The sequence below is a fragment of the Notothenia rossii genome, assembly GCF_949606895.1.
Source record: "Notothenia rossii genome assembly, chromosome: 12".
NCBI classification, from domain to species: domain Eukaryota; kingdom Metazoa; phylum Chordata; class Actinopteri; order Perciformes; family Nototheniidae; genus Notothenia; species Notothenia rossii.
Genome location: NC_136911.1, coordinates 23,612,266 through 23,637,981, shown reverse-complemented (window position 1 = coordinate 23,637,981; position 25,716 = coordinate 23,612,266). Strand labels below are relative to the sequence as shown.

General features: G+C 41.1%; 2 protein-coding genes across 5 annotated transcripts in view; both read left to right on the top strand.

Annotated features, from left to right (window-relative positions):
* LOC307026470 (receptor-type tyrosine-protein phosphatase mu-like) overlaps positions 1-10,840 on the top strand; it is a 113,430-nt gene extending 102,590 nt beyond the window's left edge. The window contains exons 27-33 of the mRNA XM_079661859.1: positions 968-1,117; positions 1,749-1,922; positions 3,420-3,551; positions 6,148-6,273; positions 7,683-7,846; positions 8,304-8,439; positions 8,586-10,840. Of these exons, the coding sequence (XP_079517985.1) occupies positions 968-1,117; positions 1,749-1,922; positions 3,420-3,551; positions 6,148-6,273; positions 7,683-7,846; positions 8,304-8,439; positions 8,586-8,639 (936 nt within the window). The 3' untranslated portion in view covers positions 8,640-10,840. The remainder of the gene's footprint in view (positions 1-967; positions 1,118-1,748; positions 1,923-3,419; positions 3,552-6,147; positions 6,274-7,682; positions 7,847-8,303; positions 8,440-8,585) is intronic.
* Positions 10,841-11,271: 431 nt separating this feature from the next.
* LOC307026096 (zinc finger Y-chromosomal protein-like) lies at positions 11,272-24,255 on the top strand. Of its 4 annotated transcripts, XM_079661216.1 has the most exons (7): positions 11,272-11,433; positions 13,714-13,923; positions 20,342-20,665; positions 21,692-23,590; positions 23,828-23,885; positions 23,961-24,018; positions 24,065-24,255. In XM_079661216.1, the coding sequence occupies exons 2-4, from the start codon at positions 13,716-13,718 to the stop codon at positions 23,086-23,088; spliced, it is 1,929 nt and encodes a 642-aa protein (XP_079517342.1). In that variant the 5' UTR covers positions 11,272-11,433; positions 13,714-13,715; the 3' UTR covers positions 23,089-23,590; positions 23,828-23,885; positions 23,961-24,018; positions 24,065-24,255. The 4 variants fall into 4 exon arrangements, with proteins under 4 accessions (XP_079517342.1, XP_079517341.1, XP_079517340.1 ...); XM_079661215.1 differs by having other exon boundaries at positions 23,828-23,966; XM_079661214.1 differs by having other exon boundaries at positions 23,828-24,255.
* The last annotated feature ends 1,461 nt before the right edge of the window (positions 24,256-25,716 follow it).

The following is a 25,716-nucleotide window of genomic DNA, read 5'->3' as shown; positions in this document are numbered from 1 at the left end:
GACAAATGTCACTTTCAGATAAATGCAGACACTATAATACACACACAGAAATGCACAAACAAACACACCCATACTTGTTTTCTACACTTTGAGGGGTCCACATATTTTAGCCGAATTGTGGGGTCCACAAAAAAACACATTTAATCAGAATCAGAATACTTTTGTTCGTCCAACAAAGGGGACATTTACATTGTTACAGCAATTAAAAAGAGCCAAAAGTATCAAAAATATTGAACTAGAGGCATGTATCAAAAGTAAAAGATAGAAATGGAAATCACACAAATTATAATTGACTAAATACACATCCAGGTTGACCAGGAAAATACCAGTTATAGTATTTAAAAGTGTAGCATGGATAAAGTAGGGTGATAGCAGTCAGGTTAGTCGTATTAAAAGTGGAAGTATACAGTATATTGCACATTACATTAATTGAATTGTCATGTTGTTTAATATTCCATTCTTTACACACTTAATGCAAATAATATTTAACTGAAAATTGTCCCCTCAATATTGTTTTATTTGTCAGATAGTTTATAGATAGGTCAACTTGTATATTCTTTTACTTTTTAATGCTGTTTTATTTCTATTTTGAAATGTTCACATTTTTGAATTGTTTATTTCTTGTCTTTTAATTTCTACTTGTGTGCAATGCCTTGTTTGTTATACTGCTGTAACGACAACATGTCCCAATGTGGGATCAGTAAAGTGCTTCTTATGTTATATGTTGTCTAAGAGATAGCCATACATATAGACTTTAGTTTGTTCTCATTCCTTCTTCACCCACGGTATGTCTCCGCAGTGTTTGGTTGTTATTGTTCTGCAGTGCTTCTGAAGTCTGACAGGAAGTGACAGAGAGATGACCCTCTCTTCTTCCTTTAATGTCACTCCTCTTCCTCTCTCTTGACATAAATCTTTTATGAAGTGACATTTTCCTCCAGAGCTGACGGTTCCTCTCTTGGTTTTTCAGGAGCAGTACGTCTTCATCCACGACGCCATCTTGGAGGCGTGTCTCTGCGGCGACACCGCCATCCCGGCCAATCAGCTGCGCTCTGTGTACTACGAGATGAACCGATTGGACCCTCAGACCAACTCCAGCCAGATCAAAGAGGAGTTCAGGGTAACGTGTTTTGAGTACATAATGAACGACTGAGTAGTATCTGCAGGTACATGTGTTAATGATATATAATATAAATACGTTTGTTAGTAAACGGTGTATAATGGGTTATAACACTTTAATTCTGCACCTATAAATGTTTGTTACCCACTACTAAAGGGTTATAAACAACTGATTATACAGTTTCAAATGTAAGTAATCAGTTATTAAATGCTAATAAACCATTACTTCTGCAGATATTCATTTTAATAAGCAATTATTTAAGAGTAATAAACCATTACATCTGCAATCATATATATAACTTACTTAATTTGAAACAGTTATTAACTAAATAAGCCTATTTTAAAGGGTAATGAACGATAATAGCTCTAATTAATGCAGACTCTTTGATGATATTGTTTGTTATTTTTATTATTAATAGTATTGGTATTTATCTGTTATGCTGTTTTCTATAACTAATGATTACTTATTTATTGTTTAATGGTGGAAATATTGGTATTTATGGTCTCAAAAACTGAAAAGTGTGATGGTTTTGGATTTTTAGATGTAAATATTGATTATTGTTATTAGGGGTATTGTTTAGTATGGTAGATTTTACTGCTTTAAGTATTAACAGTTTGTTATCGGTGTCCAGACGCTGAACATGGTGACGCCCACGCTGCGGGTCGAGGACTGCAGCATCGCTCTGCTGCCGAGGAACCACGAGAAGAACCGCTGCATGGACGTCCTTCCTCCAGACCGCTGCCTCCCCTTCCTCATCACCATCGACGGAGAAAGCTCCAACTACATCAACGCTGCTCTCATGGACGTACGTACAAATACTTTGTTACTGTACTTAAGTACACGTTTCTGGTCTCAGTACTTTACTCCACGACTTATTTTTCTGACGACTTTTTACTTTGACTTCTTACATGTTGAACACAAATACCTGAACTTTCTACTTCTTACATGTTGAACTCAAATACCTGTACTTTCTACTTCTTACATGTTGAACTCAAATACCTGTACTTTCTACTTCTTACATGTTGAACTCAAATACCTGTACTTTCTACTTCTTACATGTTGAACTCAAATACCTGTACTTTCTACTTCTTACATGTTGAACACAAATACCTGTACTTTCTACTTCTTACATGTTGAACTCAAATACCTGTACTTTCTACTTCTTACATGTTGAACTCAAATACCTGTACTTTCTACTTCTTACATGTTGAACTCAAATACCTGTACTTTCTACTTCTCACATGTTGAACTCAAATACCTGTACTTTCTACTTCTTACATGTTGAACTCAAATACCTGTACTTTCTACTTCTTACATGTTGAACTCAAATACCTGTACTTTCTACTTCTTACATGTTGAACTCAAATACCTGTACTTTCTACTTCTTACATGTTGAACTCAAATACCTGTACTTTCTACTTCTTACATGTTGAACACAAATACCTGTACTTTGTACTTCTTACATGTTGAACACAAATACCTGTACTTTCTACTTCTTACATGTTGAACACAAATACCTGTACTTTCTACTTCTTACATGTTGAACACAAATACCTGTACTTTCTACTTCTTACATGTTGAACTCAAATACCTGTACTTTCTACTTCTTACATGTTGAACTCAAATACCTGTACTTTCTACTTCTCACATGTTGAACTCAAATACCTGTACTTTCTACTTCTCACATGTTGAACTCAAATACCTGTACTTTCTACTTCTTACATGTTGAACTCAAATACCTGTACTTTCTACTTCTTACATGTTGAACTCAAATACCTGTACTTTCTACTTCTCACATGTTGAACCCAAATACCTGTACTTTCTACTTCTTACATGTTGAACTCAAATACCTGTACTTTCTACTTCTTACATGTTGAACTCAAATACCTGTACTTTCTACTTCTTACATGTTGAACTCAAATACCTGTACTTTCTACTTCTTACATGTTGAACTCAAATACCTGTACTTTCTACTTCTCTCATTTTCCAAACAGGCTGGTTTCTTTAGTCTGAATGTGTGTTTGGTGGCGTGATCATTATTATTTAGAGTCATTGCGTGCCTATTGATTTGAACACGATCCGTGTATCCATCATTTCCTGGTCTTCTCTAAAGAAGAGGGACCAATGAAAAACATTATATGTATTTTATTAAGTATCTTTATTTTGTTAATTTAATCAAGTTCCCATGATGCTTTGGGAGAGTTCATTGGATGAGCTTGAGTGTTTGGAAATCCTTTATCCTTTATTACTGTGTCCCCTTGTTGTTGTTTATTCACCTGTGTGATGTCACTTCCTGTTACAGAGCTACAAGCAGCCGTCAGCGTTCATCGTTACCCAGCATCCTTTGCCAAACACGGTGAAAGATTTCTGGCGTCTCGTCCTCGACTATCACTGCACGTCCATCGTCATGCTGAACGACGTGGACCCCGCACAGGTAAACAAAACCTCGAACTTCACTTATCAGTCTTTTAAATCTTCTTAATTAGGAATTATAAGAGGTTTCTATAGAAAACATATTTCATTCTAGTTTTGTAATTATCACCTGCACTGATCAATACAACTTACTTTGTCAGTGTATGTTTTGGTCATTCTATTTTCTTTTCACAAATGGATATTCAAAAACAAAAAACGACTGGATATTTGATTTTCGTTTTCAAATTGAAAAACCAAAATTGAAATACAAGGCGTTTTTCTTTATAGTCAAAAATAGATTTACTAAACTCAAAAAACGGGATGATTTTCATTTTCTACTAAAATCACTAGAAAACAGAAACAAAAAAACCTGTTTTTTCATATTCTGCTACCGGAAGTTGTCTTTCAAAATAAGAGCGTAGATCAGGACGGTCAATCCGTGTATCTACGGTCCATTCTGCACAGATAGTGCGTTAACTTGAATTTGAAAACACGTGGCAGCTTTATTAATACAGCAGATGAAAAGATTTGTGGAAAGATCTTCATGGGCTTCAATGGCTCTCTAGACAAAGGGCGTTTTATGGTTGTTTGTATTATCCTCAGATAGGGGTTTAAATAACCAGTGGCATTTGAATAAATATTGCAGAAAAGGGCTCCAAAAAAGGCATATATATATATATATATATATATATATATATAACCTGACCGGCTTAGCCAGTGTGTATTTTTTCAAGCTCCACAAGATTCATAATTTATAATAAGTACAATTCTGGGCCATTGATTGTGTCATTTCTCCAAACACATGCAGTCAAGATGCCTGTTATGAAGCCTTCAAATGGTGCAGGAAAATGAGTTTACATTGTATTGTACTTAAAGACAGGACTATGAGTTAAGAGAAGAGAAAAAAGGAAATAAAATAGTTATAATGGGTGATGTAACATATCTGAGTCCAACAGGATCGATCTCACGAAGAACTAATGGCAACACAAAATCATTCCCTCATCAAACTTAGCAGAAGTGGCTTGATGTTGTTCTCAGCAGGGGACAGAGTATTTCTCAAAAGGTACACAGTGAAAGTACTTCAATGTATTGTAAGTAGTAGGCTAACTAACACAAAGTCAAACAGTATTAATTTCATTAAAGGTAAAATGGTCTTTTTATGACTCATCAAAGATAGCAGATACACATGCATTCTGTAGGCTACGATGGAGGGGACTCTGAGAGTACTCACAAAGTACTCAATATGTGTCATGGCCGTTTTCGTTGTGAAAACAAATGGACCGTAGATACACGGATTGACCGTCCTCTTCTGCGCTCTTATTTTGAAAGATAACTTCCGGTAGCAGAATATGAAAAAACTGTTTTTTTGTTTCTGTTTTCTCGTGATTTTATTTTTTGTTTTGAGAAGTAGAAAATGAAAATCATCCCGTTTTTTAAGTTTAGTAAATCCATTTTTGACTATGATAAAGAAAAACGCCTTGTATTTCAATTTTGGTTTTTCAATTTGAAAACGGAAATCAAATATCCAGTGGTTTTTTGTTTTTGAATATCCATTTGTGAAAAGAACATCCCATGACCAAAACATACACTGACCCTTACTTACTGACTTGTTTACATCTTTTACTGCCTTGACCGTATTGTTCTTGTGTTTGTACGGTAATGTTATTGTTTTGTAAGCGTGCTGTTCAATGTATCATAGGTCCAATCTATAGTCACTTTATATATGAACAGTTTTAGCTTGTATTGTCAGCATGAATCTTAGACTGTCTGTTATGTGTGATTGCACCATCGGGAATGCTTGGAGTTTTGCTGTAGTGACAAAAAGGAATCTAATTTAATCTATTGATATAAGAAAAGCTCATTTCCATATATAAGAACATACTTTGCAGAGGTCAAACAACATTTTATCTGCAATTTGAGAGACGCAAAAAACTAAGTACTGGTCCCAGGTCAGCCTGGAACAGCCCTCACTAAGATAAGAGATAACATAAGAAGTACTTTTTTGATCCCATTTTGGGAAATGTTTGCGTTGCAGCAGCAGCATACAAAGAGAAGGCATTGTACATTAGAGACATTAAAAGACTATAAGCTTGGTCACAGAGGAGAGTCTTCAGTCTATAGCAGCAGGACTAGCAGCTGGTCCCAGGTCAGCCTGAACCACTATACTCTTTATAGGAGAGTCTTCAGTCTATAGCAGCAGGACTAGCAGCTGGTCCCAGGTCAGCCTGAACCAGCCCTCACTATAAGAGGAGAGTCTTCAGTCTATAGCAGCAGGACTAGCAGCTGGTCCCAGGTCAGTCTGAACCAGCCCTCACTATAAGAGGGGAGTCTTCAGTCTATAGCAGCAGAACTAGCAGCTGGTCCCAGGTCAGCCTGAACCAGCCCTCACTATAAGAGGAGAGTCTTCAGTCTATAGCAGCAGGACTAGCAGCTGGTCCCAGGTTAGCCTGAACCACTATACTCTTTATAGGAGAGTCTTCAGTCTATAGCAGCAGGACTAGCAGCTGGTCCCAGGTCAGCCTAAACCAGCCCTCACTATAAGAGGAGAGTCTTCACTATAGCAGCTGGTCCCAGGTCAGTCTCATCTTTAACCCCGTCTTTCTGTCTCTTTGTCCCAGTTGTGTCCTCAGTACTGGCCTGAAAACGGCCTCCATCGCCTCGGCTCTCTGCAGGTGGAGTTTGTTTCTGCAGATCTGGAGGAAGACGTCATCAGTCGCATCTTCAGGATCTACAACACGGCCAGGGTGCGTTTGTTTTACTGTCTGACACCTCCCTCTGTTTGTTTTACGCTGAAGACACTCAGTTATATATCGTGTTAAAACCCTCAGATTCACAGAAATGTTGTGAGGATGAATCTGAAGCTCGGTCTTTGTGATTCAGACTCAAAAACAACTGGTCTTTGAATCGACTTGAGTTAGTTTTGAACCTTTCTTGGTCTCCACAAATCAAACTGGTCTTGCTCTCGACTTGAATTGGTCTTTGACTTGTTTTTAAACAAATGGTTGACCTAGAAAAGTTGTGAAAGAAAACCGGGGATTAGCGTTGGAAAGAAACTGTCGTCTGTTATGGGTTTATGGCTTTTTCTCGCCTGCATTTGGACTGGTTTCAAAGTCAAATCAAACTGGTGTTGGTAGATTATTTTGATGCTAGTCGTGCCAGTAGAGGAGGGTGAAATCTTAATAACTAAATATCTAGCAGACAGTGTAAACAGACGAAATCAAACGTACCCTGTGTTTGATTTTGACCCCTTTACGTCCTCAGGTATTCAGGGTGTGTTTGATTTCTGTCTCCTAACGTTCCTCCTTATTTCGATCCAAAAACCTCAGTTTCTCTCCAGTTCTTTTAGCAGATTTAGATCAGATGCGTTTGATTTAACCACCCCCTCGCCCCCCCTGTCGGGCTGAGTTTAGGTTTGATTTGTGCCTCGTTTCCTCCCTGCGTCTCACTTCATTTTGGCTGTGTTTGATCCAGACCCCCCAAGCCCCCCCCCTCCCCCACCCGCCTCCCGGTGGCAGGTCGGATTTAGCTCTCAGTGCATTTGATTCGAGAGCTCTCTCCTCCCTGTCGGCTCACATTTAGGTTAGAATCGGCTAACCCCCCCCCCCTTACCTGTCTCTTTTTTATTCACTTCTTACATGTGTTACTAACATTCTCCCTTCCTTTCCTATGTCCTACTTCTCCTTCCCTTCCCTCCTCTTCTCCTTTCCTTTTCCACGTCCTTATTTCCTTTCCATGTCCTATGTCCTACTTTACCTTTCCTTACCTCCTCATTCCTGTCCTACCTTACTTACCCCTTCTTTGGTTTTCTCCTTATTTCCTTCCCTCCTTCTCTCCTTTACAATGAGCTTTCCCCTATCCTTCCCTTTCCTGTACTTTCCTTCTTGCCTTCCTTTCTTCTTCCTTTTTATCCGTATCCATATTTCCTTTCCTATGTCCTTCTTCCTTTTCCTTATTCCCGCTTCCTTTTTCCTTTCCTAACCTGCTTATTAACCTCTCCTCACCTCCTCTTTACCTTTCCTTTCCTTACTTCCTCTCAGTGTTTAGCTTTAGCTTTCAAGTGATTTTACTTTGGGTTGTGTTTCTTTTTTCACCACACTCTCATACTGTTAGGGTGTGTTTGTTTTAACCCCGTCTCCCCCCTGTCTCCCCCCAGCCTCAGGACGGGTACCGCATGGTGCAGCAGTTCCAGTTCCTCGGCTGGCCGATGTACCGCGACACGCCCGTAAACAAGCGATCCTTCCTGAAGCTCGTCCACCAGGTGGACAAGTGGCAGGACGAGTACGACGGGGGGGAAGGGAGGACCGTGGTGCACTGCCTGTAAGAGAGAAGTACTGCACAAATACACATTACTGAGTACTTTAGGACATTACAGAGTACTTTAGGAGACATTACTGAGTACTTTATGAGTACTCTATGACATCAGATAGTACTTTATGACACTACAGATTACTGAGATATCACAGAGTACTTTATTTCTACTATTAATATCGTTAAAGACTGCTATACTACTGAAGATATACGGTTATACTTCCAAATGCACTGATTCTGAGCTCATTTGTGGTGTTTTGTCTCCATCTGGTGGCCAAACAGTGGAAACACATGCTGAAAATTAAATCTCCTCTCCTTCTCTCCTCTCATTGTCTCTTCTCCTTGTCTCTTCTCCTTTTCTCCTCTCTTTTTCTCCTCTCCTTCTCACGTTGTCTCCTCTCCTTGTCTCCTCTCCTTTTCTCCTCTTCTTCTCTCCTTGTCTCCTCTCCTTGCCTCCTCTCCTCAGAAATGGCGGTGGTCGTAGTGGAGTGTTTTGCAGCGTCAGCATCGTGTGTGAAATGTTACGTCAGCAGCGCTGCGTCGATAACTTTCACGCCGTAAAAACTCTGAGAAACAACAAACCAAACATGGTGGACCTGCTGGTAATATTTACATTTCTTTTTCTTTAAACGATTTGAAACGTACAATAATCTATAGATGAATGTAATATTATTTATATATATTTATTTTTTATTTATGTATATTTAAATGCTAAAAAGTGTGTTTTTTGGGTGATTTTCCTCGACAGGAACAGTATAAGTTCTGCTATGAAGTCGCTCTGGAGTATCTGAACTCTGCTTGAACCCAACGAGAGGAGAGGAGACAAGGAGTCAAGGAGAGGAGGAAGGAGAGGAGGTTTACTACTGACTGCAGGAGGAGGAAGAGGAGGAGGAGGAAGAGGAGTTTTTGCACTGCCTTGTTTGAACTCACCGTGTCATTTCTTTTACATTTTTTGTCGTCTTGATGAACCAAAACATCTCCGCTTTTTCACTCCGAGTGGAGCGTCCTGTCAGCGAACACACAGGATCTTTGTGAACTCACCTCCACCTGTTTCACCGCTGCTTTAATAAAGGACTTCCTGTTTACATTTCTCAATGCACAGCGACACGTGGAGCTGCTGGAATATTTCAAATAATGTTTTTAATTGTACGTGATGCTTAAAGTTCATGAAGTTCTCTCCAAACACCAAAGAAAGGGTAAAAAAGAAACGAGAAATATTTCAAATTATTAAAGAAAATAATTAGAAATAAAATATTTCCTCGTCACGAAAGAAATATTTAGTAATAACGGAAAATTATGTATAATTAGGGGAAAATATTACTTGATACTAGAAAAATAAATAATAAGAAATAAAGAATAAAAAAATAAATATATACACATTTTGAATTTCTTTTTTTTCTTCTCGTAATCACGAAAAAAACTGTTTACATGATTACGGAAAAAGAAAAAGACTATTAAGATATACATCTTAATTTTTAAAATGATGCCCAAATTTAGTGTAGTATTGGGAACAATATATTTGATGCGAGAGGGATTTAAAAAAACAAGGGAAAGGTTTCAGAATTACAGAAATAATCCCGAAACTAGTTTTTATACTTATGAAAAACATTTTTAATAATAATAAGAAAAACATTTGATGGGAAAGAAACATGTTTATTATATGAAATGTATAATTACAAATAAATGTATTTTGAGAATTTTGCAGAAAAACTCATTTAAAGTCACTTTTCATGAATCTGGGAATATGTGTCGCTGTGTTTAAAACATGGTATGGTCCTTTAACGAGCACTAATGTTATATAATGAGTTAAAAACACTTAAAAATGAACCATAATTACATCAAACTAAAGATTTGTTCGTCAGCTTTCAGTCGTGAGAGTCTCTGAACATCGCCTGGTTTTTAGTTCAACATATTTTAGCGTTGGTTTCACTGTCGTCGTCCGTCTTCTTTTTCTTATGTGGTGTTTTCTCCTCCTGAGTTTCGGGCAGCTGTTAATATTGTACATAAGGAAGCAGGAAGCAGAATATTTATTCCTTCAGTCGTTTCGATGTTGTCTTGTTCTCGCAGCGCAGAGAGACAATCACTATTCAATATTTACGTTGTTTCCATTAAACCAATCATTTTTTTAAACTCACAGTATCGGCTGCTCATAATCACTGTCACTCTTAAATCATCTGTTTTTGAAAAGGGACCTTTGTGTTGCTTAAAACACAAACACAAAAAAACAGAGTCCGTCCTTCCGTTAAATATGTGGTTTTTGAAGTAACCCTAGTTTTTATTGGCTCTGGGTTATTGGTGTAACCCTGGTTATTAATGGCTCTGGGTTGTGGTTATTGATGTAACTATTTGTATTAATAACTCTGGGTTATTGGTGTAACTGGTTGTAAATGGCTCTGGGTTATTGGTGTAACTCTGGGTTATTGGTGTAACTGGTTATTAATGGCTCTGGGTTATTGATGTAACTCTGGTTTAAAAGGCTCTGGGTTATTGATGTAACTGGTTATTAATGGCTCTGGGTTGTGGTTATTGATGTAACTCTGGTTGTAAAAGGCTCTGGGTTATTGATGTATCACTGGTTGTAAATGGCTCTGGGTTGTGGTTATTGATGTCACTCTGGTTGTAAATGGCTGTGGGTTATTGATATAATTCTGGTTGTCAATGGCTCTGGGTTGTTGATGTAACCCTGGTTATTAATGGTTCTGGGTTATTGATGTAACTCTGGTTGTAATTGGCTCTGGGTTATTGATGTAACCCTGGTTATTAATGGTTCTGGGTTATTGATGTAACTCTGGTTGTAATTGGCTCTGGGTTATTGATGTAACCCTGTTTATTAATGGTTCTGGGTTATTGATGTAACTCTGGTTGTAAATGGCTCTGGGTTATTGATGTAACTCTGGTTGTAAATGGCTCTGCTGCTGACGAGAACATTATTGTAATGAAAGCTTTTATTTATGTTGTATGATTATAAAATACTGCAAATAAAAATATGTATACACTCTTAAACCAGCGTCTCTGTGTGTGTTCAAATAATATGTACAAAATATATATTGTTTTTTTTGGATGGATCCAGAATATTCTGCCTGTGTCTGTCTGTCTGTCTGTCTGTCTGTCTGTCTGTCTGTCTGTCTGTCTGTATGTCTGTCTATCTATCTCTTTATCTATATATCTGTCTGTCTGTCTGTCTGTCTGTCTGTCTGTCTATCTGTTTGTCTGTCTGTCTGTCTGTCTGTCTGTCTATCTCTCTGTCTGTCTGTCTGTCTGTCTGTCTGTCTGTCTGTCTGTCTGTCTGTCTATTTTACTTTATATTATATGAAAGATATATTTAAAATCTCTAATGTAATCGACAGGTAGATAGGGATGGCTGTTATTCACAGTCTGACCAGCAGGGGGCGGACGTTTCTCACCGCACACTCATGACACAGGAAATAGAAGAAGAACATTCACTTCCGGTGCGGACCGTGTTGTCGGCGGCGGTTGATCTGCTAAAGAAGTGAAATCAGTTTAACGATTTAAATGTGTTTCTTTATCGATTAGATTAAAATCCTCTCCGGACATTAATCCCTCCTCACGCTGCTTTCTGGCCGCTCAACTTGCTGGTAAACCGGACTCTTTGTTTTCTGTCTGTCGGTGAAAATCCGTTTATCTGGTGTTAGCTAGCATGTTAGCTTCTGAGGGAACGTTGCTTCTTCAAATAATAAAGTGCTTATTTTGATTTAAAAAACATTTAAAATTACCTTTTAGAGGAACTATTAGTTATGGGACAAAAAGCTAAAAAAACACGCTTTATTAGAATATTTTATTCAATTATTAACTTAAAACAATGCATTTATTTTACAGGCAAATAAGGAATACTTTCACATTTCCTCCAAATTAATAAAACAATAATGTTCCGAAAAGGTTTGATTTCACTTAGAAGTACTCAGATTGTTTACTTCAGTGAAAGTAGAAGTACTCAGATCTTGTACTTGAGTAAAAGTAGAAGTACTCAGATCTTGTACTTGAGTAAAAGTAGAAGTACTCAGATCTTGTACTTCAGTAAAAGTAGAAGTACTCAGATCTTGTACTTGAGTAAAAGTAGAAGTACTCAGATCTTGTTCTTGAGTAAAAGTAGAAGTACTCAGATCTTGTACTTGAGTAATAGTAGAAGTACTCAGGTCTTGTTCTTGAGTAAAAGTAGAAGTACTCAGATCTTGTACTTGAGTAAAAGTAGAAGTACTCAGATCTTGTACTTGAGTAAAAGTAGAAGTACTCAGATCTTGTTCTTGAGTAAAAGTAGAAGTACTCAGATCTTGTACTTGAGTCAAAGTAGAAGTACTCAGATCTTGTACTTGAGTAAAAGTAGAAGTACTCAGATCTTGTTCTTGAGTAAAAGTAGAAGTACTCAGATCTTGTACTTCAGTAAAAGTAGAAGTACTCAGATCTTGTACTTGAGTAAAAGTAGAAGTACTCAGGTCTTGTACTTGAGTAAAAGTAGAAGTACTCAGATCTTGTACTTCAGTAAAAGTAGAAGTACTCAGATCCTGTACTTGAGTAAAAGTAGAAGTACTCAGATCTTGTACTTGAGTAAAAGTAGAAGTACTCAGATCCTGTTCTTGAGTAAAAGTAGAAGTACTCAGATCTTGTACTTGAGTCAAAGTAGAAGTACTCAGATCTTGTACTTGAGTAAAAGTAGAAGTACCAGAGTGTAGGAATACTCTGTTACAGTAAAAGTCCTGCATTCAAAATGTTCCTCAAGTAAAAGTAGAAAAGTATTCTCATCAAAATATAGTGAAAGTAGAGACAGTAAAAGTAGTCTTTGTGCAGATTGGTCCATTTCAGAATAATAGATATGATATGTTTTATAATGATTGATCATGAAAGTGTTCTCAAAGCTGGTAAAGGTGCAGCTAGTTTGAATGACTTTGTATACTGCAGGGTAGCTTGTGGATTTACTCCAGGTGGAACTAAAGTCTGATTTAACACTTGATTAGATTTCACATCATTCATCCACATCTGAGAAGTAACTAAAGGGATTAAATACATGTAGTGGAGTAGAAGTACACCATGCACCTCTGAACTGTAGAGGAGCAGAAGGTTGTAACACCATATCTGATATATATCATTATATATTTAACTTTTAATAAAAGCTACTCTAAGCTGCACCGTTTTGAATGTATATAAGGTACACAGTGTTTATATGTCTCTGTCCCTTTAGATATCTGAAATGGAGAGTATTTTATTTTGTGTAAATACTCTTCTGAATACGTGTCTTTCTGTAATGTATCGAAAATTGATCTATGTTTTATAATAATAATAATGGGTTTAATTTATAAAGCACTTAATATTTGACTTCAAATCCCGAAGTGCTACAAGCAGTGAGCATGAACGGTATAAAAACATTACACAGTACGGTAGAATTAATAAAAAGCACAAAAAAAACAACAATTAAAATAAAAGGGGGGGGGGGGGGGGGGAGGGTAATGGATAAATAAATAAATAAGAGGTCTAGGGAAAGGCTCTACTGAACAGATGGGTTTGTCTGTGGTGCTCTCATGTGGTCGGGGAGAGCGTTCCACAGACTGGGGGCAGCCGAGCAGAGAGCCCGGTCTCCCCTAGTACGGAGCTTAGTCCTGGGGGGTTTGAGGAGGTTGGAGTTGCTGGAGGACACAAAGGCTGGACCAGCTTTTCGACATCATACACCTACGTCGTTATAGTGGTTATAGGGTCACATCGCCTATTTTAACAACTTAGAAATGGGTTTTTATTTTGAGAAAATACTCCCTGAATAACTTGATAAATGATCAAAACTCAAATAAATTTATTAATCTGTATTTTCATCTTTCTTGTTGTCATAGAAACCGTTAGAAAACATTTTATTTTATATCTGTTTCCTGCAGAGATGTCGTCCGGAGAGCCGCTCTGTGAGCTCCTGCTGAGGGGGGAGGCGACAAGGAGGGAGGTAGGCTGCCAATGGGAGAGTCCAGAGGAGGAGACGAGGAAGGAGGAGACAAGGAAAGAAGTGGGCTGTCAGAGCGACTCAGCAGAACGGAGAGACGCTGCTGTCCAGGTGGATCTGCTGAGTCAACAGCTGGGCTGGAGACACACAGGTGAGACACATCAGTATGTAGTGTCTACTTTAAAGAGTCCTCTCCTGCTGATGTTCAGGTGTATATCAGTATGTAGTGTCTCTACTTTAAAGAGTCCTCTCCTGCTGATGTTCAGGTGTATATCAGTATGTAGTGTCTCTACTTTAAAGAGTCCTCTCCTGCTGATGTTCAGGTGTATATCAGTATGTAGTGTCTCTACTTTAAAGAGTCCTCTCCTGCTGATGTTCAGGTGTATATCAGTATGTAGTGTCTACTTTAAAGAGTCCTCTCCTGCTGATGTTCAGGTGTATCTCAGTATGTAGTGTCTCTACTTTAAAGAGTCCTCTCCTGCTGATGTTCAGGTATATATCAGTATGTAGTGTCTACTTTAAAGAGTCCTCTCCTGCTGATGTTCAGGTGTATCTCAGTATGTAGTGTCTCTACTTTAAAGAGTCCTCTCCTGCTGATGTTCAGGTGTATCTCAGTATGTAGTGTCTCTACTTTAAAGAGTCCTCTCCTGCTGATGTTCAGGTGTATATCAGTATGTAGTGTCTCTACTTTAAAGAGTCCTCTCCTGCTGATGTTCAGGTGTATATCAGTATGTAGTGTCTACTTTAAAGAGTCCTCTCCTGCTGATGTTCAGGTGTATATCAGTATGTAGTGTCTCTACTTTAAAGAGTCTTCTCCTGCTGATGTTCAGGTGTATATCAGTATGTAGTGTCTACTTTAAAGAGTCCTCTCCTGCTGATGTTCAGGTGTATCTCAGTATGTAGTGTCTCTACTTTAAAGAGTCCTCTCCTGCTGATGTTCAGGTATATATCAGTATGTAGTGTCTCTACTTTAAAGAGTCCTCTCCTGCTGATGTTCAGGTGTATATCAGTATGTAGTGTCTCTACTTTAAAGAGTCTTCTCCTGCTGATGTTCAGGTGTATATCAGTATGTAGTGTCTACTTTAAAGAGTCCTCTCCTGCTGATGTTCAGGTGTATCTCAGTATGTAGTGTCTCTACTTTAAAGAGTCCTCTCCTGCTGATGTTCAGGTATATATCAGTATGTAGTGTCTACTTTAAAGAGTCCTCTCCTGCTGATGTTCAGGTGTATCTCAGTATGTAGTGTCTCTACTTTAAAGAGTCCTCTCCTGCTGATGTTCAGGTGTATCTCAGTATGTAGTGTCTCTACTTTAAAGAGTCCTCTCCTGCTGATGTTCAGGTGTATATCAGTATGTAGTGTCTCTACTTTAAAGAGTCTTCTCCTGCTGATGTTCAGGTGTATATCAGTATGTAGTGTCTCTACTTTAAAGAGTCCTCTCCTGCTGATGTTCAGGTGTATATCAGTATGTAGTGTCTCTTCTTTAAAGAGTCCTCTCTTGCTGATGTTCAGGTGTATATCAGTATGTAGTGTCTACTTTAAAGAGTCCTCTCCTGCTGATGTTCAGGTGTATATCAGTATGTAGTGTCTCTACTTTAAAGAGTCCTCTCCTGCTGATGTTCAGGTGTATATCAGTATGTAGTGTCTCTTCTTTAAAGAGTCCTCTCTTGCTGATGTTCAGCTGTATATCAGTATGTAGTGTCTCTACTTTAAAGAGTCCTCTCCTGCTGATGTTCAGGTGTATATCAGTATGTAGTGTCTCTACTTTAAAGAGTCTTCTCCTGCTGATGTTCAGGTGTATATCAGTATGTAGTCTCTCTACTTTAAAGAGTCCTCTCCTGCTGATGTTCAGGTGTATATCAGTATGTAGTGTCTCTACTTTAAAGAGTCCTCTCCTGCTGATGTTCAGGTGTATATCAGTATGTAGTGTCTCTACTTTAAAGAGTCCTCTCCTGCTGATGTTCAGGTGTATATCAGTATGTAGTGTCTCTACTTTAAAGAGTCCTCTCCTGCTGATGTTCAGGTGTATATCAGTATGTAGTGTCTCTACTTTAAAGAGTCTTCTCCTGCTGATGTTCAGGTGTATATCAGTATGTAGTCTCTCTACTTTAAAGAGTCCTCTCCTGCTGATGTTCAGGTGTATATCAGTATGTAGTGTCTACTTTAAAGAGTCCTCTCCTGCTGATGTTCAGGTGTATCTCAGTATGTAGTGTCTCTACTTTAAAGAGTCCTCTCCTGCTGATGTTCAGGTGTATATCAGTATGTAGTGTCTCTTCTTTAAAGAGTCCTCTCCTGCTGATGTTCAGGTGTATATCAGTATGTAGTGTCTACTTTAAAGAGTCCTCTCCTGCTGATGTTCAGGTGTATCTCAGTATGTAGTGTCTCTACTTTAAAGAGTCCTCTCCTGCTGATGTTCAGGTGTATATCAGTATGTAGTGTCTCTACTTTAAAGAGTCCTCTCCTGCTGATGTTCAGGTGTATATCAGTATGTAGTGTCTACTTTAAAGAGTCCTCTCCTGCTGATGTTCAGGTGTATCTCAGTATGTAGTGTCTCTACTTTAAAGAGTCCTCTCCTGCTGATGTTCAGGTGTATCTCAGTATGTAGTGTCTCTACTTTAAAGAGTCCTCTCCTGCTGATGTTCAGGTGTATATCAGTATGTAGTGTCTACTTTAAAGAGTCCTCTCCTGCTGATGTTCAGGTGTATCTCAGTATGTAGTGTCTCTACTTTAAAGAGTCCTCTCCTGCTGATGTTCAGGTGTATCTCAGTATGTAGTGTCTCTACTTTAAAGAGTCCTCTCCTGCTGATGTTCAGGTGTATATCAGTATGTAGTGTCTCTACTTTAAAGAGTCTTCTCCTGCTGATGTTCAGGTGTATATCAGTATGTAGTGTCTCTACTTTAAAGAGTCCTCTCCTGCTGATGTTCAGGTGTATATCAGTATGTAGTGTCTACTTTAAAGAGTCCTCTCCTGCTGATGTTCAGGTGTATCTCAGTATGTAGTGTCTCTACTTTAAAGAGTCCTCTCCTGCTGATGTTCAGGTGTATCTCAGTATGTAGTGTCTCTACTTTAAAGAGTCCTCTCCTGCTGATGTTCAGGTGTATATCAGTATGTAGTGTCTACTTTAAAGAGTCCTCTCCTGCTGATGTTCAGGTGTATCTCAGTATGTAGTGTCTCTACTTTAAAGAGTCCTCTCCTGCTGATGTTCAGGTGTATATCAGTATGTAGTGTCTCTTCTTTAAAGAGTCCTCTCCTGCTGATGTTCAGGTGTATATCAGTATGTAGTGTCTACTTTAAAGAGTCCTCTCCTGCTGATGTTCAGGTGTATCTCAGTATGTAGTGTCTCTACTTTAAAGAGTCCTCTCCTGCTGATGTTCAGGTGTATATCAGTATGTAGTGTCTCTACTTTAAAGAGTCCTCTCCTGCTGATGTTCAGGTGTATATCAGTATGTAGTGTCTACTTTAAAGAGTCCTCTCCTGCTGATGTTCAGGTGTATCTCAGTATGTAGTGTCTCTACTTTAAAGAGTCCTCTCCTGCTGATGTTCAGGTGTATATCAGTATGTAGTGTCTCTACTTTAAAGAGTCCTCTCCTGCTGATGTTCAGGTGTATATCAGTATGTAGTGTCTCTTCTTTAAAGAGTCCTCTCTTGCTGATGTTCAGGTGTATATCAGTATGTAGTGTCTACTTTAAAGAGTCCTCTCCTGCTGATGTTCAGGTGTATATCAGTATGTAGTGTCTCTACTTTAAAGAGTCCTCTCCTGCTGATGTTCAGGTGTATATCAGTATGTAGTGTCTCTTCTTTAAAGAGTCCTCTCTTGCTGATGTTCAGCTGTATATCAGTATGTAGTGTCTCTACTTTAAAGAGTCCTCTCCTGCTGATGTTCAGGTGTATATCAGTATGTAGTGTCTCTACTTTAAAGAGTCTTCTCCTGCTGATGTTCAGGTGTATATCAGTATGTAGTCTCTCTACTTTAAAGAGTCCTCTCCTGCTGATGTTCAGGTGTATATCAGTATGTAGTGTCTCTACTTTAAAGAGTCCTCTCCTGCTGATGTTCAGGTGTATATCAGTATGTAGTGTCTCTACTTTAAAGAGTCCTCTCCTGCTGATGTTCAGGTGTATATCAGTATGTAGTGTCTCTACTTTAAAGAGTCCTCTCCTGCTGATGTTCAGGTGTATATCAGTATGTAGTGTCTCTACTTTAAAGAGTCTTCTCCTGCTGATGTTCAGGTGTATATCAGTATGTAGTCTCTCTACTTTAAAGAGTCCTCTCCTGCTGATGTTCAGGTGTATATCAGTATGTAGTGTCTACTTTAAAGAGTCCTCTCCTGCTGATGTTCAGGTGTATCTCAGTATGTAGTGTCTCTACTTTAAAGAGTCCTCTCCTGCTGATGTTCAGGTGTATATCAGTATGTAGTGTCTCTTCTTTAAAGAGTCCTCTCCTGCTGATGTTCAGGTGTATATCAGTATGTAGTGTCTACTTTAAAGAGTCCTCTCCTGCTGATGTTCAGGTGTATCTCAGTATGTAGTGTCTCTACTTTAAAGAGTCCTCTCCTGCTGATGTTCAGGTGTATATCAGTATGTAGTGTCTCTACTTTAAAGAGTCCTCTCCTGCTGATGTTCAGGTGTATATCAGTATGTAGTGTCTACTTTAAAGAGTCCTCTCCTGCTGATGTTCAGGTGTATCTCAGTATGTAGTGTCTCTACTTTAAAGAGTCCTCTCCTGCTGATGTTCAGGTGTATCTCAGTATGTAGTGTCTCTACTTTAAAGAGTCCTCTCCTGCTGATGTTCAGGTGTATATCAGTATGTAGTGTCTACTTTAAAGAGTCCTCTCCTGCTGATGTTCAGGTGTATCTCAGTATGTAGTGTCTCTACTTTAAAGAGTCCTCTCCTGCTGATGTTCAGGTGTATCTCAGTATGTAGTGTCTCTACTTTAAAGAGTCCTCTCCTGCTGATGTTCAGGTGTATATCAGTATGTAGTGTCTCTACTTTAAAGAGTCTTCTCCTGCTGATGTTCAGGTGTATATCAGTATGTAGTGTCTCTACTTTAAAGAGTCCTCTCCTGCTGATGTTCAGGTGTATATCAGTATGTAGTGTCTACTTTAAAGAGTCCTCTCCTGCTGATGTTCAGGTGTATCTCAGTATGTAGTGTCTCTACTTTAAAGAGTCCTCTCCTGCTGATGTTCAGGTGTATCTCAGTATGTAGTGTCTCTACTTTAAAGAGTCCTCTCCTGCTGATGTTCAGGTGTATATCAGTATGTAGTGTCTACTTTAAAGAGTCCTCTCCTGCTGATGTTCAGGTGTATCTCAGTATGTAGTGTCTCTACTTTAAAGAGTCCTCTCCTGCTGATGTTCAGGTGTATATCAGTATGTAGTGTCTCTTCTTTAAAGAGTCCTCTCCTGCTGATGTTCAGGTGTATATCAGTATGTAGTGTCTACTTTAAAGAGTCCTCTCCTGCTGATGTTCAGGTGTATCTCAGTATGTAGTGTCTCTACTTTAAAGAGTCCTCTCCTGCTGATGTTCAGGTGTATATCAGTATGTAGTGTCTCTACTTTAAAGAGTCCTCTCCTGCTGATGTTCAGGTGTATATCAGTATGTAGTGTCTACTTTAAAGAGTCCTCTCCTGCTGATGTTCAGGTGTATCTCAGTATGTAGTGTCTCTACTTTAAAGAGTCCTCTCCTGCTGATGTTCAGGTGTATCTCAGTATGTAGTGTCTCTACTTTAAAGAGTCCTCTCCTGCTGATGTTCAGGTGTATATCAGTATGTAGTGTCTCTACTTTAAAGAGTCTTCTCCTGCTGATGTTCAGGTGTATATCAGTATGTAGTGTCTCTACTTTAAAGAGTCCTCTCCTGCTGATGTTCAGGTGTATATCAGTATGTAGTGTCTCTACTTTAAAGAGTCCTCTCCTGCTGATGTTCAGGTGTATATCAGTATGTAGTGTCTCTACTTTAAAGAGTCCTCTCCTGCTGATGTTCAGGTGTATATCAGTATGTAGTGTCTCTACTTTAAAGAGTCCTCTCCTGCTGATGTTCAGGTGTATATCAGTATGTAGTGTCTCTACTTTAAAGAGTCCTCTCTTGCTGATGTTCAGGTGTATATCAGTATGTAGTGTCTCTACTTTAAAGAGTCCTCTCCTGCTGATGTTCAGGTGTATATCAGTATGTAATTTCTCTACTTTAAAGAGTCCTCTCCTGCTGATGTTCAGGTGTATATCAGTATGTAGTGTCTCTACTTTAAAGAGTCCTCTCCTGCTGATGTTCAGGTGTATATCAGTATGTAGTGTCTCTACTTTAAAGAGTCCTCTCCTGCTGATGTTCAGGTGTATATCAGAATGTAGTGTCTCTACTTTAAAGAGTCCTCTCCTGCTGATGTTCAGGTGTAAATCAGTATGTCGTGTCTCTACTTTAAAGAGTCCTCTCCTGCTGATGTTCAGGTGTATATCAGAATGTAGTGTCTCTACTTTAAAGAGTCCTCTCCTGCTGATGTTCAGGTGTAAATCAGTATGTAGTGTCTCTACTTTAAAGAGTCCTCTCCTGCTGATGTTCAGGTGTAAACCTCTGTTCTCTCTCAGGTTCCTCTGAGGTTCTGCTGCAGTGTTTCGCAGTGAGGTCAGATGGTTCTGACGGGGTTCTGCTGCAGCACTGCACCAACCGTACCAGAACCAGAACCATCAAGCCCCCCCGCAGGAGGAGCCCCCCCCCTCCCCTGAAGAGGAGGGCCCCCCCCCTGAGGAAGAAGACCACAAAACAGAGTCCGGTGCAACGAGGGCGCCGCAGGGGGTCGGCTGTCACTGACCCCCCCCAGGAGATAGAGGAGGAGGAGGAGGAGGAGGAAGAGGAAGAGGAGGAGGAGGAGGAGGAGGAAGGTGACCCCATCTGGACTCCAGCTGAAGGAGGTGAGAGACTTCAATCATCCACAGACGGAGACATATTATTTTATTATATATATATTTATGTATTCTTTATATTAAATCCATTTTTGATATATATTTTTTAGGGCTGTCAAGTTAAAAAAATAAATAATAATAAATAAAAATAAGTTTAAAATACCATCTAGACCACGCTCCCACGCTCACCGGCAGGCACCGACTGGCCAACGGGAGGACCGGGAGGGTGTGTTTATGTGTGGCGCGAGAGAGAGACCTTACGTGTATTGTTGTTGTTGTTGTTGTTAGCATCTGGTGCTAGCTAGCTGCGCTAACGGATATAAGGAGCTGTTTCAATGAAAACAGAGGAGCGACATGTCGCCGACAACTGCGCCGAGCACTTGACTTTATGCAGGAAGCCAGACACACACACACACACACACACACACACACACACACACACACACACACACACACACACACACACACACACACACACACACACACACACACACACACACACACACACACACACACACACACACACACACATACTCTGACACACACACACACACACACACACACACACACAGACACAGACACACACACACACATACTCTGACACACACACACACAGACAGACACACAGACACACACACACACACACACACACACACACACACACACACACACACACACACACACACACAGACACAGACACACACACACACATACTCTGACACACACACACACAGACAGACACACACACACACACACAGACACACAGACACACACACACTGATTCATTAATTTTAATCGTTTGACAGCCCAAATTTTTTTATATTATATCACATTTTCTAAAATATAAAAGACTTTATATTTTTTGTACGATCTATTTTTACACTTGTATGTTTTCTGTAATGTTTCGAAAATAGTAGTTTAACAATATTTATGTTCGTTTATAAGAATATTTGATCTTTTACTTTTATTTGATTTCATTATCTTTCCTTGTAAAGCATTAACTCCTTCCTCTCTGATATCTCCCCCCCTCTTCAGATGACTCTCCCCCCCCTGCCTCGCCTCCCCAATTGGACTCCGACTCCCAGCATGCACCTCTGCGCCCGGTGAAGCTGGAGCCGGGCAGCACCATGTGTGAGGTGTGTGGCAAAGTGATGAAGAACAAGGCGAGCCTGGCGCGCCACTCCTTCATCCACACGGGTCAGAAACCCTTCGCCTGCCACCTGTGCGAGCTGCGCTTCAACCGCAGAGACAACCTGCAGCACCACCTGACCCGCCTGCACCCCGAAGGAGCGAAGCATCGCCAGAAACATCGCCCGGCGCCCGCGTGGCTGTGCTCCGCCTGCGGAAAGACCTTCAGTTGCCGATCACGCCTCAAAACGCACGAAGTCATCCATTCGGGGGTGAAACCGTTCCGCTGCGATTTGTGTCCCAAAGCGTACATGAGAACCAACGACCTGGAGCACCACAAGAAAATCGTGCATGTGGACGTCGACGGTGGCGAGAAACCGCCGCCGGTTAGCTCGTTGCTCTGCGATTTCTGCGGTAAAGAGTTCCCGTGCCGCTCGCAGCTCGCCGTGCACTTCCAGGTTCACACGGGCGAGCGGCCGCACCTCTGCGACATCTGCGGGCGGAAATTCGGACGCCAGTATCAGCTGAACCGCCACAAGATCCTGGTGCACAGCAGCAGCACGTTGGACAGCCCGCCGCCTGACGCCCCGTTCCCCTGCAGCGTCTGTGGGAAGCGCCTGAAGTCAGAGGCGCTTCTCGCCGCGCACAGCCGCATTCACTCTGCGGAGCGAACGCACCGATGTGTCCTCTGTCCGCGCAGCTTCCACCGCGCCGCCTCCCTGAAGCAGCACCACGACCGCGTTCACCTCAGAAACATCAGCCACGGGGCGCAGAATCACAACCGCAGGAAGAGCCACGTCCCGTCATCCAAAGAGTTCCCGTGTTCCATCTGTGGAAAGGTGTTCAAGTTCCGCTCGTTGTTGTCGAGTCACGCTCTGATCCACAGCGACCAGCGGCCGTACGGATGCGACTTCTGCAGCCGAAGCTTCCGGCGCCTCGGACACCTGAAGCGCCACCGAGAGGTCGTCCACGCCAACGGAGAGAGGCCCGCGCAGTCCTTCGTCTGCCACATCTGTGGGAAGGACAAGAAGTGCCGCTCGCAGCTGCAGCGCCACGTCATCATCCACACGGGGGAGCGGCCGCATGGCTGCGAGCTCTGCGGCGCCAGGTTCAACCGCAGCGGGAACCTGCAGCAGCACAGGAAGCGCATGCATGGAGAGGGGGGGGGGGCAGCTGAGGAGGAGGAACCGCACATCCTGTTTGACGACGACACGATGCCGGCGCTCGCCTACAAACAGGAAGAGACGGTGGTGGCTGTCGGCGACACGGTCTGCGAGGAGATGGAGGAGCAGATCGGTCCCTGAACACAACGTCTGCTCTAAGACTCTGACTCTGAGGAACCTGGAGCTGACCGGGTGCTTGTTCTGCAGGAGAACATGAACTGTGGTTCTACAGGAGAACATGAACTGTGGTTCTGCAGGAGAACATGAACTGTGGTTGTTCTGCAGGAGAACATGAACTGTGGTTCTGCAGGAGAACATGAACTGTGGTTCTGCAGGAGAACATGAACTGTGGTTGTTCTGCAGGAGAACATGAACTGTGGTTGTTCTGCAGGAGAACATGAACTGTGGTTCTACAGGAGAACATGAACTGTGGTTCTACAGGAGAACATGAACTGTGGTTCTACAGGAGAACATGAACTGTGGTTGTTCTGCAGGAGAACATGAACTGTGGTTGTTCTGCAGGAGAACATGAACTGTGGTTGTTCTGCAGGAGAACGTGAACGTGTGGTTGTTCTGCAGGAGAACGTGAACGTGTGGTTGTTCTGCAGGAGAACGTGAACGTGTGGTTGTTCTGCAGGAGAACGTGAACGTGTGGTTGTTCTGCAGGAGAACGTGTGGTTGTTCTGCAGGAGAACATGAACGTGTGGTTGTTCTGCAGGAGAACATGAACGTGTGGTTGTTCTGCAGGAGAACGTGTGGTTGTTCTGCAGGAGAACGTGAATGTGTGGTTGTTCTGCAGGAGAACGTGTGGTTGTTCTGCAGGAGAACATGAACGTGTGGTTGTTCTGCAGGAGAACATGAACGTGTGGTTGTTCTGCAGGAGAACGTGTGGTTGTTCTGCAGGAGAACGTGAACGTGTGGTTGTTCTGCAGGAGAACGTGTGGTTGTTCTGCAGGAGAACATGAACGTGTGGTTGTTCTGCAGGAGAACATGAACGTGTGGTTGTTCTGCAGGAGAACGTGTGGTTGTTCTGCAGGAGAACGTGAACGTGTGGTTGTTCTGCAGGAGAACGTGTGGTTGTTCTGCAGGAGAACGTGAACGTGTGGTTGTTCTGCAGGAGAACGTGTGGTTGTTCTGCAGGAGAACGTGAACGTGTGGTTGTTCTGCAGGAGAACGTGAACGTGTGGTTGTATATAAAAAGTGAGGCCATTTCTTTTTCTTTTGTCTCAAAGATGAACTCTGAATGCTCTAGAAAGTGAGATCGTTCTCAAACTGTTTGAAAGGAGAATTAAAGACTTCACAAACGCTTCTCTTCGTCTCATCTCCCTCCTTTCTTTGGTTCAACACATACAAATATCTGCTGGTTGTTTCTGTGAACACGGGAAGGTTTCACCGTGAACACGGGAAGGTCTCACCGTGAACACGGGAAGGTCCCACCGTGAACACGGGAAGGTTCCACCGTGAACACGGGAAGGTTTCACCGTGAACACGGGAAGGTTTCACCGTGAACACGGGAAGGTCTCACCGTGAACACGGGAAGGTCTCACCGTGAACACGGGAAGGTCTCACCGTGAACACGGGAAGCTCCCACCGTGAACACGGGAAGGTTCCACCGTGAACACGGGAAGGTTTCACCGTGAACACGGGAAGGTTTCACCGTGAACACGGGAAGGTTCCACCTTGAACACGGGAAGGTCTCACCGTGAACACGGGAAGGTTTCACCGTGAACACGGGAAGGTTTCACCGTGAACACGGGAAGGTTTCACCGTGAACACGGGAAGGTTTCACCGTGAACACGGGAAGGTTTCACCGTGAACACGGGAAGGTCTCACCGTGAACACGGGAAGGTCTCACCGTGAACACGGGAAGGTCTCACCGTGAACACGGGAAGGTCTCACCGTGAGGTTACGAGATTCAGATGAAATGACAGGTCATTGATTATTAAAGAGTTAACCGGTGTGTGTCTTCGTCCCAAAGGCTGTCTCTCTCTCTCTTTTCAACATGCTATATTCTGTCTTTCTCTCTCTCTCTTTTCAACATGCTATATTCTCTCTCTCTCTCTTTTCAACATGCTATATTCTCTCTCTCTCTTTTCAACATGCTATATTCTCTCTCTCTCTCTTTTCAACATGCTATATTCTCTCTCTCTCTTTTCAACATGCTATATTCTCTCTCTCTCTCTTTTCAACATGCTATATTCTCTCTCTCTCTTTTCAACATGCTATATTCTCTCTCTCTCTCTTTTCAACATGCTATATTCTCTCTCTCTCTCTTTTCAACATGCTATATTCTCTCTCTCTCTCTTTTCAACATGCTATATTCTCTCTCTCTCTCTTTTCAACATGCTATATTCTCTCTCTCTCTCTTTTCAACATGCTATATTCTCTCTCTCTCTCTTTTCAACATGCTATATTCTGTCTCTCTCTTTTCAACATGCTATATTCTCTCTCTCTCTCTTTTCAACATGCTATATTCTGTCTTTCTCTCTCTCTCTTTTCAACATGCTATATTCTGTCTTTCTCTCTCTCTTTTCAACATGCTATATTCTGTCTTTCTCTCTCTCTCTCTTTTCAACATGCTATATTCTCTCTCTCTCTTTTCAACATGCTATATTCTGTCTTTCTCTCTCTCTCTTTTCAACATGCTATATTCTGTCTTTCTCTCTCTCTTTTCAACATGCTATATTGTCTTTCTCTCTCTCTCTCTTTTCAACATGCTATATTCTCTCTCTCTCTTTTCAACATGCTATATTCTGTCTTTCTCTCTCT